Raw genomic sequence first — 15024 nt, 5'->3', positions numbered from 1 at the left:
GCTTCAGTCGAATGTTCACCTACGCCTTGTTGAACCACAGGACCGTGTATTAATTGATAATAATAATAATAATAATAATAATAATAATAATAATAATAAACAAACTCGTCCTCGCCTGCGAGTTTGTTTGTTATTATTATCAGTTACATTATCTGCTGTTATGTCAACGTTATCATTTTTTAAAGTGTAATGCACCCCCTGGATGCCACAGCCACACAAATGTCCCTCCTCTTCAACCCTCACTTCGAAGTCGAACAAAATTAAAAATACATCACGCAAACTAAAACACTTCGCAGTTTTGAATTCACTCTTCTGTTTATCATTTACTGTCATTTCAGACAAAGGAAAATTACTGAAAGTCACTTCTGAAAGTTAGGTACATTGTAAATCTAGCCAAATCTTATTAACGGCGTTATTTACTGTGTGTTTTGAAATGTAAATATTGGATATTTACTCAAATAATTAAAGTAGAAAAATAGCATATTAGTGATCACAGGTATCAAATCACTAATGATAATACTGCAACGTCGCTGATAAGCCTAGAATCGTTTAGAATGTTTTGGAAAATACGCATTCACGAACGCATAGTGTACGTTCCGCCATATTGGATTGTGTTTACAAAATGCCGGTTATGAGACGCCTATTCGATCAGGTATATTTCAAACTCAGATGCTATACATACACCCCTGAATTCCTCATATATGTTAGAAACAAATGACAAATTTGTCACCAATGCAAATTAGCTAGATGAAATCATGCGAAATATATAAGGTGTGGAAACGAACACTGTGCTCGGAAAACTGTACTTGCTGAAATATAAACAAAGCAAAAGATTTTACACTGTGTTGCATGTTTAGAGGTACTTTTGTCTAATTGTTGCATGCATTGGCTCGATCACGTGTTTGAGAATATGCATGGGAAGAGTGTCTTTGCACTAATAATGGAATTCCAAAAATAGACATTACAATGATGTGGTAAATTCAATAGAAACCGTACAAGTGTGACGCCATGACTGACGCCAAATCACGCACAACGACGACGGTAGTTATCTGCATTTCTGACTAATTCTCTTTGTTACATTGGAAAACATGGTAAACCAATAACAGTACACAGATTGTCAGAATGTTTCTGATTACTTACGTGACACATTTATGTATATACGATCCCTCAATCAACGAAAATCCTTCTCTGGAAATTCCGCGTACTGTTGTCAGTGTACACGCCATTTTGCAAAAGTCGGTCACCGGTAGTGATGTCATACAGAAGTAAACATTGTTGTACATATTTGGTAATTTCTTTGAGGTGTGAACTTTTAACTCGGCATCCAGCGTGTTCTTTGTTTTTGTCTTGTTTGCATTATCATCATCGCCTTGATAATCCACAGACATGGCGAAGACCTGTTTTGTGTAGGGTCACATTATTTATGAGTAGTAAGCAGTACATGGAACGACGTAACTTATGACAATGGTTTTATGTATTAATGCGCCACTGCGATCATGAGAATATACAAAATGCATCGATCCGATGCTAAAAAGGTGCCATTTTAGGGTGTGTAAGAAACAGATTACTGTACTCGTGTATGTCAGATACCATTGATCTTACAACTCGTTGTTATACAGCGTATCTAACGAGCGAAAGCGAGTTAGATACGTTTTGACACAACTCGTTGTAAGATCAATGGTATCTGACTGACACTCGTGTAGTAATCTCTGTAACTATGATACGTGGAAAACAAGATCAAACATTTGTGTGCTAAATGAATGGATATGAATTAATAGATACATATTGATTAAGGCTGCATTCTTCATCTATTTGCAGCAGAATTAATATTAAGTAGTTACGTGTAACTTAAAGTAGTAAGTTACAGTGACCACAGGAACGTGTCTTGATCCTGCCCAATTAGAAATTTTAAATCAGAATACATGTAACGTGTGATCTACTTTAATAATTTAGTTACACATACTAATATATTTGCATTGCTTGAATGATTTTCTTCCTTAAAAGAGGTTCAGGTGGCCCACTAATCTCATGAGCAATTCCCTGTGCTGAGTAGTGCCCCCTGTTATACTGGGCTCGAAATATGATTTTGCCCTGATTTTGATTCTTTGTAATTCAGCACCATTCCGTGCCCGTGAGTTTCACCATAGAGATCAGCGTTTACTACCTGTATCACTTCATATTAAACATCAAAATGAGATAAACACACCCCTGCGTCCGTGCTTGCAGTCTGCCGGAACAACACAGCACACGCCGTACTGTTGAAAACGCAAGCCGTCAACTTGATGTGACGTCACATAAAAGCAAATACACGAAGACAGGCGTTGGATGGTTATTCAACCCCACTACTACCACCTGTTTTCTTTATATATATATATATATATATATATATATATGTGTGTGTGTGTGTGTGTGTGTGTGTGTGTGTGTGTGTGTGTGTGTGTGTGTGTGTGTGTGTGTGTGTGTGTGCACACTTTGTACATATATCCTGCTTGATAATAATGACGTTAAATATACCTCGAATCACTCTTTGATAAAACGGTTTCATATTATCAATGGTGTCATGGGCCCATAGTACATGTTGTCCGGTAATGGGTGTATAAGATCATAAGGTAACATATTTGGAACGTCTTAGGTTCTTCCACACTATCAAACATCCATACTAGCTTGTCATTAATTGTCATCAAATTGTGTGGAAAAAGTTTGAAAGCAACAACATGTAAATATGACCCTGATGTGGAATATGCGCGTATGCAATATGATGTATCAATCGAGTGTGTCCCATATCTATCAATGGTAGGCGTCGAATGATAACCTGTATTGGATTCGTAATAACCTATATACACAAGGCTTGGATGGAGGACGTCAACATTCACCACGGACAAGAGACAGAACCAACCCATCATCAAAGATGGCCGCGTCCAGAGGACGACCAGTTCGGCCGTCTCCAGATGGAGATCCAGAGAGACACGACCAACCTCAACATGCAACTAAGACCTGTATTACAGTCATTACAGCCATGAAAAAGATGTTCTGTTTGTGTTTTAGGAAAACGTCCACTGGTAACCGTGTCCTATTCTGGATCAGCATAAGTGTATTCTTGTTTAAGAAGATAGACCAGCATGGTAGAGTAAATACAGTATATGTTGAGTCATCCATTGCTGGGATTCTGTCAGACTGGGCCTCTGTGGTGCCCTGAAACTACGATGTGATAAACGTGATGGACCTGCTACAATTCTGACTTCTTTCCAAAACCATCGTTCCGCTACAATAATTTTCGAAGCGGCGTTAAACCCATTTACTCACACTTTCCAAATGTAGCACATTTGTGTATCCGGCACCGAAGATACCTATCTCACTTGGAGTAGATGCAACCCAATAAATTACTCGTATCTTTGAGATAGCATCATTTGTCATGCAGTGTACCACATCCGTATCATGGTAAGTATATAAACACACAAATGACATTACTAAACTACTATCATCCCATCTCATGATCTTCAACCTGGTGTTCCATTTTTGAACGTATCTCCGTATCTTGCACTCACATGATAACCGGTGTTGTTGTAGACTAAGCTAACATAAGCTAATTGATCCATCACCATAGTGCATGTTAAACATGAGCAGTATGGGAAAGACTGGTAGCACCAAAGCTAACGATATTTATGAAGATGATAATGATGCCAAGAGTGTGCCCTTGCTAAGGGCCATGGTGACTTGCGGGATAGTGGCGGTGGTTTATATGTCTGGTGTCATATCCTTCTCGCCATTTCTCGCCCAGTTCGTAAGGAAGCGGATTTCTGAGTCCTACACTAACAACACAAACGAAAGTTTCAGCACTGGAAACACTTGCAGCAGAAATAAAAGCAACCATGATAATCTGATTGGAATCAAGATCCAACAACAGTCGTCGGATATTTTGCTATACTTATCACTCTCTGGATCCATTGCTTCCATCTTCATCAACCTAGTCATTGGATCCTACTCCGACTTTCTTGGCCGGAAATTCCTATTTTTCATACCTACCCTAGGGGCTGTCCTGAAAGGAACAATGTTGTGTCTTGTAATAGCGTTTCGATTTCCCCTTGGCTGGTTATATTTGGGCTATGTTTTGGAGGGTCTCACTGGATCGTTCAGCGGATATCTCCTGGCTGTGTTTGCATACACGGCAGATGTGACTGAGCCTGGAAAGAAACGCACTGTCATGATAGCTCTGGTGGAGGGTAGCTTTGCTGTGGCAGGGTCTATTGGTCAATTAGCCGTTGGATTCATCATACATAGTGTCAACTACCTGTACGCTGCGATAATGATAACTGCCATCTCTGGTCTGGGACTGATCTTGGTAATAACACTTCTGCCTGAAACTATGACCAATAAGATGGAGAAACGGTGGTCTCCGCTTCCACACATCAAGAAGGTTTTTGGATTCTTCTTCACACGAGGCTCAGGTAAACAGCGAGCCATGTATATACTAGCACTCCTTATATTCTTTTTTGGAACGATCCAAATGCTTGGACGGTCAAATGTAGAAACTCTGTTTCAACTAGACAAGCCATTTTGTTGGAACTCTCTGAAAATCGGCTACTATGGTGCTATCAAACTGTCCTTCAGTGTTGTATGTAGCCTAGTTGGACTCAAGCTTTTACAGCCTTGCTTCCGAGACATGACAATTGCATTGATAGGAATGGCTTTCGGTGCAGCATCCTTCGTGGTGGAGGGACTGGCCGTCAACGATTGGATGCTGTATTTAGGTAGGTTTTGTGAGGTTTCTGACATCTTCATTACATTATTACCGCCATACTGAACATGAAATCATTACAATTTCATAATTTCAAGTTAACACTGTTTCTTTACTGCTGATTGGCTGAATGGATAGTCACGTGATCTGACATTTGGAGTTCACACACCTGTGAACGGACAGCAAAGTTCATACGATGTGAACAGGTTTTGTGTGAAATTGATCCTGTGAACTTTTTTTGGAACTACTTTCCGGGGTTTCCCCGAATTCTCGATCGGTGTTTACAATCAACTAGTTTTTCTATTTTCATTTTAAGCCCATTGTTTATCAGCAATATAATTAATTTAGTATTTTGCCTGCACTTGTAATATTGCATCTGACTTGAAATAAATAATGGCTTTGGTTCAGGTGTTTAATGTAGCTGCTAGATGAAACAAAATGGATTGTCCTTACGGTGATTTGGATATGGAATGGCTATCTATCAATACTAATAACGCAAGTGAAGAAAATGAAATCTGTAAAATTACTGAGTTGAACGAAATTGATTTATTGAGCGATATTTACTTTGATGCCTGGTTTCGGAAATGACAGAAATCTAGCACCAAGACAATTGCGAATGAAAACAATGTCGTACCCTGCTCAGATACGGCCGCCGACACAGATCAAAGCGTCTGCTCCTGATCAATCCCAAACTAAGACCCGATTCACTACCGTATCGGGAACCCCAAGATTTTGAGAAACCATAAAACACATTCTATTCCGGTTTCTGAGTTGGCCGACCTTCTCCGTGCACTCTTGGCTGAGAAGCGGCGGCACACGAGAAATGACCGCGCACAGAAATGAATCTGGCATCAGGTCATACAGTAGGTCCATCTCAGGTGACAAGAAACACCAGCTGAGCAAAGTATTACAGCACACACGACAAATCCCAAGCTCCAAATATAACACACCCTGACGTTGAAAATTAACACAAAACATGCAAGTTTCAGAGCACTTCATTCAATCCCCACCAGTCCTTTCTACATCGTCTGAATTGGTTTGCGATTATCCAAACACAAACAACACATTCATAAATCAGTGATATTCCCAATTTGCTAGTTCCATGGGAGAGTTCATGCGTCGGGGTGTTTTCCATAACTGTTCCATAAACTTCTTTCTCAACAGCAGTAAGTATCCATTTCGACTCGAAATGCACCCTTTTACAAACTTATTTGACGTCATATATAAATCCACACTTGATGGTTGACCTCGCCTCGGTGCATTGAGGTCATGTTTAGATTTTTGTTCTGTTTCCTGTTACCTATTTTTAAGACTTGATTAATCCCAAATATTGTTTGTCAATTTGTTCAGAGAATAAAATTATGTTGATATTGACATATTTTCACATCGTTGCAATGTTCTTCGGCGAAACCAGTGGACGTCAAATTTCAGCAATATTTGTTACAATATTATTCAGAAAAACCAGTGAACTACAAAGTATGAAATTCTAAGAATTGAAAGTCAGTGTGGATGAGTTTATTGAAGTGTGAACCCCGCAAGCTCGGACGTTCACACAGTTTAACCAGCGCTTTTAAATGGTTCACACTTCAATGAATCCATCCAATTATTAATTAAACCTTAATAGTGGTATTACTATAGGTGTTAGATTCTCTACGTAGTTATATATTTATTTTGTGCCCTAAAATTTCGTTTATAAATGTAAACAAATAGGTCACAATGACCTGTTCTAGGGATGACTATATTGCGGAAGATCTTTTACTCATTTTGCTTTTGAGGTTGAACTCAGAATGAACTACTTTGGAATGCCTTATATTGACTTACACCGTATGTCCCTAAGATTGTTCAGATGAATACTTGACTTGCGTTTGCATGTGTTTGTGACTGGACCCACAAGTGGGACAGGACAAACTTGCTTTCTTGCGAACACCTGGTATCATCACTTATTTATAGCGATTCATAAACACATGCTTCTGACATTGTCGGCATCGTACAACATCGACTCTGCTGTAAGCATAGATTTCTTATGCTTATGGAAATGGTTTTCGTTGCTTTTATGTATATGTATATCAGAATAAATAATAATATTTATATTCATATTTAAAACTTAGATTGAATCCCCCATATGTGTACACCGCTTGCAGTCCATTCTTGGTGTCATCCTCCGTGACATGGCTGACGAACTCAGACTCACTCACACAAGCTTCCAAATAGTGTTGACATTTAAATCTTCCCGTGGGGTTCTCTAGCTCACCAGAAACAAGTGGACTGACTTTGCTTACGGGTGCAGGACATCCCCGAGAGCGTGGACAGTTAAATCCAGTATCAGTTGCGGCATTGTCTCGATGGAACTCGAATATTTACAATCTGGTGTAATATGCAATGAAGATTTATGACGTGAAAATACATTCAGCTGACTTCACTTCGCGGCCACGTTGGTCCTTGCACCCATTATACTAACTTGAGAAAAGAAATTGATACCCGTTTCTACTCTAGTTTTCAAGATTCAAAGTTCAAGACGTTTATTGTATTCAAGGCGATATCACTCACAAGACATGAAAATAAATAAATAAATACTCACTCATTATTCACATTTATTGGAAATATTGACAACAAATGACAAAAGACATAAATCTTTGCCTGATATGTCGTATCCAATACAACCAATATTCAAAGTAGGCACAATTTATGGAATTTATTTATTTTTATTACTAACATTCACTTTGCAGTCCCACTGATCTCCCTCTTATCATTGACCGTTGTCCCTGTTGCTCGATCAGTCATGTCGAAGATGACGTCCCCGCTGGAACAAGGTAAGAACAAGAGAGAGACCTCTTTTCGAACATTGCCATTTTCGTTGAATTCACATATTAACAACGACTGTGTTAAGGTGGCCAAATGTATAATTGGTGACACGCATGTGGGGTTAATGAAATCCCCACAGGCGCTATCTATACTAACAAACTATCACCGTAATTTATTTCATAAACAGGGCTAGGTACGTGCTCAAAGGGTGATGTTCCCGAAGTAACACTATTGCGTTTTAATACGACCGAGTGTACCATCTAGCGAAGTCCTTGTAATTAGCTATCTTTGTGGACACAACCTTGTATTTGAACGATATGAAAATGAGATAGCACACACACACACACACACACACACACACACACACACACACACACACACACACACACACACACACACACACACACACACACACACACACACACACACACACACACACATACACACATATATATATATGTATATATTTATATGCTTGGTGTAATGTACACACTACATACATGAGGAAAAATATCATATTTATACTGGTGTATGTAGTGTTTACATTACACCAAGGATGATAATATAACCACAGAACCTATCAAATAGTTTACTGCCTACATGGACAGGATTGCGCACTTACTAGTAGTTATTTGCTATGTTGTTGCAGGTGCTCTGTTCTCAAGTATTGCCGCCATGGAGAGTATCTGTAGCACGCTGTCTGCAACGATGTACAACACCGTCTATCACGCTACTGTTGACTCTTTGAGAGGGGCGGTTTTCATCGTAATGGCCGGAATCGCAATTATCTGTACTGCTTTTACTATGTAAGAACTATGGCTGATTAACATTCATGAAATGATTGTTATGAAGAATCATATATAACCCCTTTCATCAATACAGCTGATCAGTAATTATCAATATTGTTTTTGTTGATGATCTATTGTCCTGTAAATTCACTGTATTGTGCCTAAAAGGCTTGTATTAAAAGGTTATTCACACAGTATAAACTATTGCTTAAACGATTTATTGTATCGGTATATTGTGATATTAAGCTAACTTTAACTAAATCGATGTGGACAAATGTCAAGAAGCAGTTAGTTGCAATCAGTTTGCTTAATCTGTTTTTGTTGGGCCGGTTGTTTTTTAGTATCTGTATCTTGTAGTGAACTTGATATCACGATACTCCGTGTGTCCCTACTGTAAGTGTAGCAAGCATTATTCACAAATCTCGACGTCTATGGTTTCTGAAAACATATTTTATAAACGTTATCATACGAAAAAAATAATATTTAACCGTCATCAGTAATTAGCCAAGGATCGTGGTTACAAATGCACTAGTGCCTTTGTATACTTTTATGTGAACATCGTCCTTAGCGAAATCTAACCGGGTAATTTGGCACTTTCTGTCACGTGTTTGTTTATGTTTGCAGTGCATTCCTCTTCATCTCGAGAGAAGACGCACAAGTATCGGAGTATGGTGTCATGCCCCCAGACAAAGTCGAACTGAAGTCACCAAAAGAAGTAGTGATGACACCATAACGTTATCCTGACATACCCGAGACATACAGTACATTCTAAAGACATCATATGCTCTTTGTAACTATCCTATATAGCGACAGAAGCAAAATTGCTAAGTGAAGGCATTGTGAATGAATGAATATATATTGATTTCTGCCTATTCGCAGCTGACTTAATAGTAAGTAGTTATGCATAACTTAAGGAAGTAAATTAAGTTGACTAGAGGAACGTGGCCTGATCTCGTTTCTTTTTATTTACCACCTATGCCCGCTCTCGCAGGGTACCGAAAAAACATCCGGAAGTAAAGGTCCCCACGTCGTGTAGTGTGGAGCAAAAGATGATGGAGAGATTAGTGAATGTATCCCCATCCAGTATGCCCCAAACCATAATGCCGCCACCTCCAAATGGGTCGACATCTTGAAGTGACGCTCATTCTCCTCGTCGACGGTGACCTCTTCCATCCGTTCAGAAAAACTAGAATCTGCTCTCGAGCTCGTCTGTGACTTTTTACACATTTCTGCTTAAGTGGCGTGGCATGGTTTGAGTCCATTGATGTCTTCGACGTTGGTATTCCGACGTGAGGTCTCGTAGAGGTCTGCAAGCTCTGATGTTGTACCGACGCAGCCATTCCTGGGTGGTGGAGACAGGTCTGCCACTCCCAGGAGTGTGTCTTGTCTGTCCATTCTGCCTGTAACAGGCCATAAGCCTGGTGACTGTCCGCATCTTAGTCCTTGACCCGTATCTTTGTTGGATGCCATGCTTCACTTACAGCAACATTTTAACTTCAAACTGAAGTTCCACTTATCTGGGTACTGTAACATCTGCATTACTCGGCAAAATGTTTTAGTTGTGTGTGGGCGATTGTTTCTCAACCATTTCGTAACACCATTCAGAGTTTGGGACCAACGTGTAAAAAAACGGAATGGTAAAAGTTCTTTTGTTCGCCAGTTTACATAATCTCAGTAATTGAAAGATACATTCCTCCAGCAGTTGTGAGTACAAACATGTTAAGTTGACAATTTCCTTTTAATTTGAAGAAAACTGCATACTGGGCTTTAGCTACACTTGGTATTGTAAAACAATGGTCTTTAATAAAAAAAACATACTATATTATACTACTGTTGTCGTTGTTCAGCTGGCAGTCGGCAACTTGATGTGTGAGCAAATACAGGAAGTAATGCTTTGTATGGTCAACTCAAAGGGTCAAAATACATATCATTCAAAACCCACAACCACCACCAAAATATATTGCTACCTGTTCGTACACATACTGCTTCATTATACGGATATTAAATATACCTTGCAACGTCGCTACATTTGTAAAAGAAGGTTCCGTACTATCAACAGTGTTTTTTCATGCTACTGAGAGGTTATGGATCTATAGTACATGTTGTCCGGTAATGGATGTACAAGATGATGATGATGATGATGATTTTTATTATTATTCGTCTTCTTCTCACTACTACTACCTGTTTTCTTTATACATATATTGCTGACTGCTCACTTTGTGCATATCCTGCTTGATAATAATGGTGTTGAATATACATTGAAACGCTGCTACATTTGTAATAAATGGGTTTCATACTATCAATAGTGGTACGGGCCTATAATACATGTTGTCCTGTAGTGAGTGAGTGAGTGAGTGAGTATGGTTTTAGCAATATTCCAGCAATATCACGGCGGGGGACACCAAAAATGGGCTTCACACATTGTACCCGTGTCGGGAATCGAACCCGGGTCTTCGGCATGACGAGCGAACGCTTGAACCACAAGGCTACCCGACCGCCCCTGTCCGGTAATGGGTGTATTGAATTATAGATTAACATATTTTGGAACGTATAAGGGTTCTCCACACTATCAGAACATCCGTGCTACCTTGTCATTAAATGTCATCAAATTATGTAGAAAATGTTTGAAAATAACAATATGTAAATATAACCTTGATGTGTATATGCTCGGATGCAACGCTACATTTTATCACGCGAGTGTGTCCCACATCGGGCCTAGTCATAAGTAAATGCGAACTGGAACTGACAGATACTGTTTACTAGTTTATCTATTACTGATAGACATCATATGATAGCTTGTGTTGCATTATTTATAATCTATGTACACAAGGCTGGGATGGAGGACGACAACATTCACTGCGGACGTGAGACAGAACCTCTCATAAAAGATGGCGGCGACCACATTGTCCCTGGCAGCCAGAAGACAATCCAAATCAGACGTCTGTTCCTCGTTAGTCTCATACTGTTCCTCCATGGCGGCTCCGGTGCCATCCACAGTCCGCTCATGTCCCAGTACTTATACCTGCGATATAGCGAGGAGTATTTTCCTAACTCAACGTTTCCGGAAAGGAAGACCTCTCACAGTGAATGTGTTGCCAACAGCACTGCCATGGAGTCCGACCTCCAGAAGGAGGTCCAGAAAGAAGCTACCAACCTCAATATGCAGCTGACTCTTGCCACAAGCATCCCTGCAATCTTTACCAACCTGTTTCTGGGAGCCTATTCGGACTATTTCGGCCGACGCTTCTTGTTCATGACAATGATGGTGGGTAGGCTGACTAGGGATCTCACGACAGTTGCCATCATCGTCTGGAATCTTGACCTTCACTATTTCTTCATCGGGTACGGCGCTGACGGACTGTGTGGGTCATCCTTTACCTTCTACCTAGCGGGGTATGCGTACACAGCAGACATCACCCCGCCAGCTAAAGTGAGAACGGTAGCACTGGCTGTAGTGGATGCCGCCAGGGGTATAGCTGATATATCCCTGCATATAGCCACGGGTTACTTGATAAAGATGTACGGCTACCTGTATCCTTCTGTCGGAATGGCTGCCATGACACTTCTGGACTTCCTTGTGGTGGTGACCCTGCTTCGAGAAACGGTCAAAAGAAGCGGGACCTGTATTTCACCCATCACGGCCATTAAAAATGTGTTCGGTTTTTATTTTAGGAAAACGTCCACTGGTAACCGTGTCCTATTCTGGATCTGTATTAGTGTGTTCTTGTTTAAGATGATAGACATGCATGGTACAGTAAATATCGAGAACTTGTATATGTTGAGCCCTCCATTTTGCTGGGATTCTGTCAGATTGGGACTCTACGGTGCCCTGAAGGACGGTGTCTACTACTTCAGCAGTGTCGTCATCATCAAGGCCCTCCACGTCTGCACCACAGATGGTGTAGTTGGTATCATCGGCTTCATGTCTGCGGCTGCTTCTAAACTTATAGAAGGCCTTGCTTTTGTGGACTGGATGTTGTATTTAGGTGAGTCATTGTGCTAGGTGGTACAGGAACGGTGGGATAGCCTAGTGGTTGAAGCATTCATTTATAACACCGAAGGCCGGTTCGATTCTCCAAATGTGAAGCCCTTATCTGTTGTACCCTGTCGTGGTATTGTTGGAATAGTGCCAACAAATCAATACTCACTCACTCATTAAGTCATTCACTTAAATTCATTGTTGTTTTTTGCATTATGATTATAAATGGACCTCGCCATGATTTTAGAGCTGTGGCTTGCAAATCTGTGCCTGGGCTTAAGAGATAAATCTAAACATATTGTAAATTCAGGTCACGAGATGAGATAAACATGTTATTTGACAAAAAACACCCTCTATATATTTTTATTGTCTTAGTTACCACCATCCCCCACCCACCAACCCCATCCCACTTGTAGTGCCTAACATGGGGAACATGGTAAATGAGTTAAAGAAAACAAAACCTATCTGTAATGCAAAAAGCATGCAACCCACTAATAGCCAGATTACATGTATCCGTTATTTTGCCCTTTCTTTCGGATCAGTTCCGGTTGTGGGGGTAGCATCATCAGCCATCTCCCCAGCCCTCAGGGCTATCCTGTCTCGGATGGTTCCAGCCGAGGAGCAGGGTATGTATGTTCGTCAAGATCTGAAAAAATTCAATTAAAAAATATTTGCCCAATATTCAAACGTAGAACTGTTTCTGAATTTCATGTATACCTAGCAAGCTTAGAAACTGGTTCAGTGTTGGTCATTAGAAATATGGCCTTTCGAGTTAATAACAAATATGTGTGATACCTTGTTATAGGTGCAATATTCACCAGTATGTCTGTGGTGGAGGCTGTCTGTGATGCAGTGGGGTCCACCGCACTCAACGTCGTGTATGAAGCAACGTTGAGCGTCATGCGTGGTGCAGCGTTCCTCATCATGGCGGCCACCAAGATCGTGGCGATTGTATTGTTGACGTAAGTAAGGCGTGTGTTTTGGCCTTCCGTTTATATATTTCAACTTCAACTAAAACGCTGGGCTGAAGAAAGTATACACTCTTGATTGATGGTGGCTGAAAATGAAACTAACAAGAAATGGTTAGTCGATAATTGATACGGGTATCATAGTTGCGTTGTGGACCTTAAGTTTGCAGAATTTCGTTTCCATATTAGCGGTTGGAGTTTCCATGTTCAAGTGTATACTTACTTTTGCCCGTTAGTTTACAATTTTAAAAAAGCCTGTTCTCGACAGTCTGGAGACTATTTAATATCCAGACCTGGAAATATAGATATGAGTGACATCAATATCCTTTCGATGTCGATACATAAGTCATACAGACCCTGAAACAAATATATCCAATAAAAGCCATGCAAGTCTATAATACTTGGCAAGTCTAGATTACTGCAGTTCCGGAGCAAATGAATAAAGTCTCTTTGCTCCTTTTAATCATATTTTGTCGACAATTTAACAAATGTTTTTTTTCTGTAAAAATATGGTCATTTCAATTACTATCTAGTCTGTCGGTACATGTGCTGGTTTATCAAGCAACTGATTAGCAACTTGGTATTGTAAAAGCACCCGTGTGAAGCTGAGACAGTGTCCGTGTGTAATTAGAAAACTCATTGACTGCTTGGTTGATATTCATCTTCGAAGTTTGCTCAGCACACAAAAATAGTGACCAAAATTTTTCAGGTTTTAAATCGCAGATACCTTACCATATCCATGCAACAAGTGAGCGGGTGTAGTTAGAATTAGAAACCAGTCAAGAAGGAAGCCACTGAACTGCTGGTTTTGCTAAGATTTTAGAGTCGATCTATCGCCGATTTCAAAAGTCATACAAACTTAATATACTTAAGATTACTTTCATAGTTATCTTGAATAACACTTGACCACCGAACCAGCGTTTATATAATTGTCATGGTCCTTGGAAAATATACTAGACTCGGACCAGCGGGCCAGTGTCGAACACTGTGTCAAACGACATAAATCAAATGAGGGGGAACACACTCGCGCTTGGCCCCCTTTAATACATTATAAAACTGTTTGGTAAAGAACGTTGATTCAGTTCAATCCAAAATAGTACAGTTCCAGGGAATTAAATCAAATTAGATTAAATTAAGCATTTGCAAAGCGAACTTTCCAATTAACAACCGCTCAAATGCGCTCAGACCATGACTGATCTATGGTCTTGAAGAGATTGTTTATTTCTTTTGATATGGTTTTATTCACATTCATTTTCAGTGTGTTTGTGTTCAAGACTCGGTCGAGAGTGGTGCCCCCCAAGGACAACCTGTGTGTACAAGGGCGGGATGACCAGGATATCTCTGACGAGGAGCAGCAGTAGCTCTCTCCTACAACATCCAGCCTGAGTCAGGATGATATATAAGGATGAACAACTTCTTTATTACAATTAACAGCGACGTTTCAGCGTAGGTACTAACACCGTTATCAAGCAAGTGCCTGTTATGTACATATCGCGGGGTCAGTTGTTTTTGTCCCTGACCAGTATTTGAAGACGGAGTGTCATTAAACGTATTTATTTGCCAGTAACCTGTAACATGAAAAGTCAACATCAGAAAGGTGTTGATTACTGTCGGCCATCTTGCCAGGCTGAAAAGTGACAATTGAATATTCACATTATACATTATAAATATATAAGCAATGATAGACTATGCATGCTAGAGAGTAATAATGAGATATGAAATATATATATAACCACTATAGGTTATGCATAC

The 15024-nt window shown here is 40.0% G+C and overlaps 2 protein-coding genes across 2 annotated transcripts; both read left to right on the top strand.

The window, feature by feature from the left end:
* Nucleotides 1–3607: 3607 nt before the first annotated feature.
* Nucleotides 3608–9079, top strand: LOC139444245 (lysosomal proton-coupled steroid conjugate and bile acid symporter SLC46A3-like). The gene is made up of 4 exons (XM_071225170.1): nt 3608–4748; nt 7462–7545; nt 8187–8343; nt 8950–9079. Exons 1-4 carry the CDS (start codon nt 3608–3610, stop codon nt 9056–9058), a joined length of 1491 nt encoding a protein of 496 aa, XP_071081271.1. The 3' UTR covers nt 9059–9079.
* Nucleotides 9080–11161: 2082 nt separating this feature from the next.
* On the top strand, nt 11162–14946 carry LOC139444249 (lysosomal proton-coupled steroid conjugate and bile acid symporter SLC46A3-like). The gene is made up of 4 exons (XM_071225173.1): nt 11162–12311; nt 12847–12930; nt 13110–13266; nt 14531–14946. The coding sequence occupies exons 1-4, from the start codon at nt 11162–11164 to the stop codon at nt 14631–14633; spliced, it is 1494 nt and encodes a 497-aa protein (XP_071081274.1). The 3' UTR covers nt 14634–14946.
* The last annotated feature ends 78 nt before the right edge of the window (nt 14947–15024 follow it).

This window comes from Haliotis cracherodii, unplaced genomic scaffold (genome assembly GCF_022045235.1).
Source record: "Haliotis cracherodii isolate W230 unplaced genomic scaffold, xgHalCrac1.p SCAF_5, whole genome shotgun sequence".
Classification (NCBI taxonomy): Eukaryota; Metazoa; Mollusca; class Gastropoda; order Lepetellida; family Haliotidae; genus Haliotis; species Haliotis cracherodii.
The sequence above is the reverse complement of the archived record's forward strand: the minus strand, read 5'-3'. Positions and strand labels throughout refer to the sequence as shown.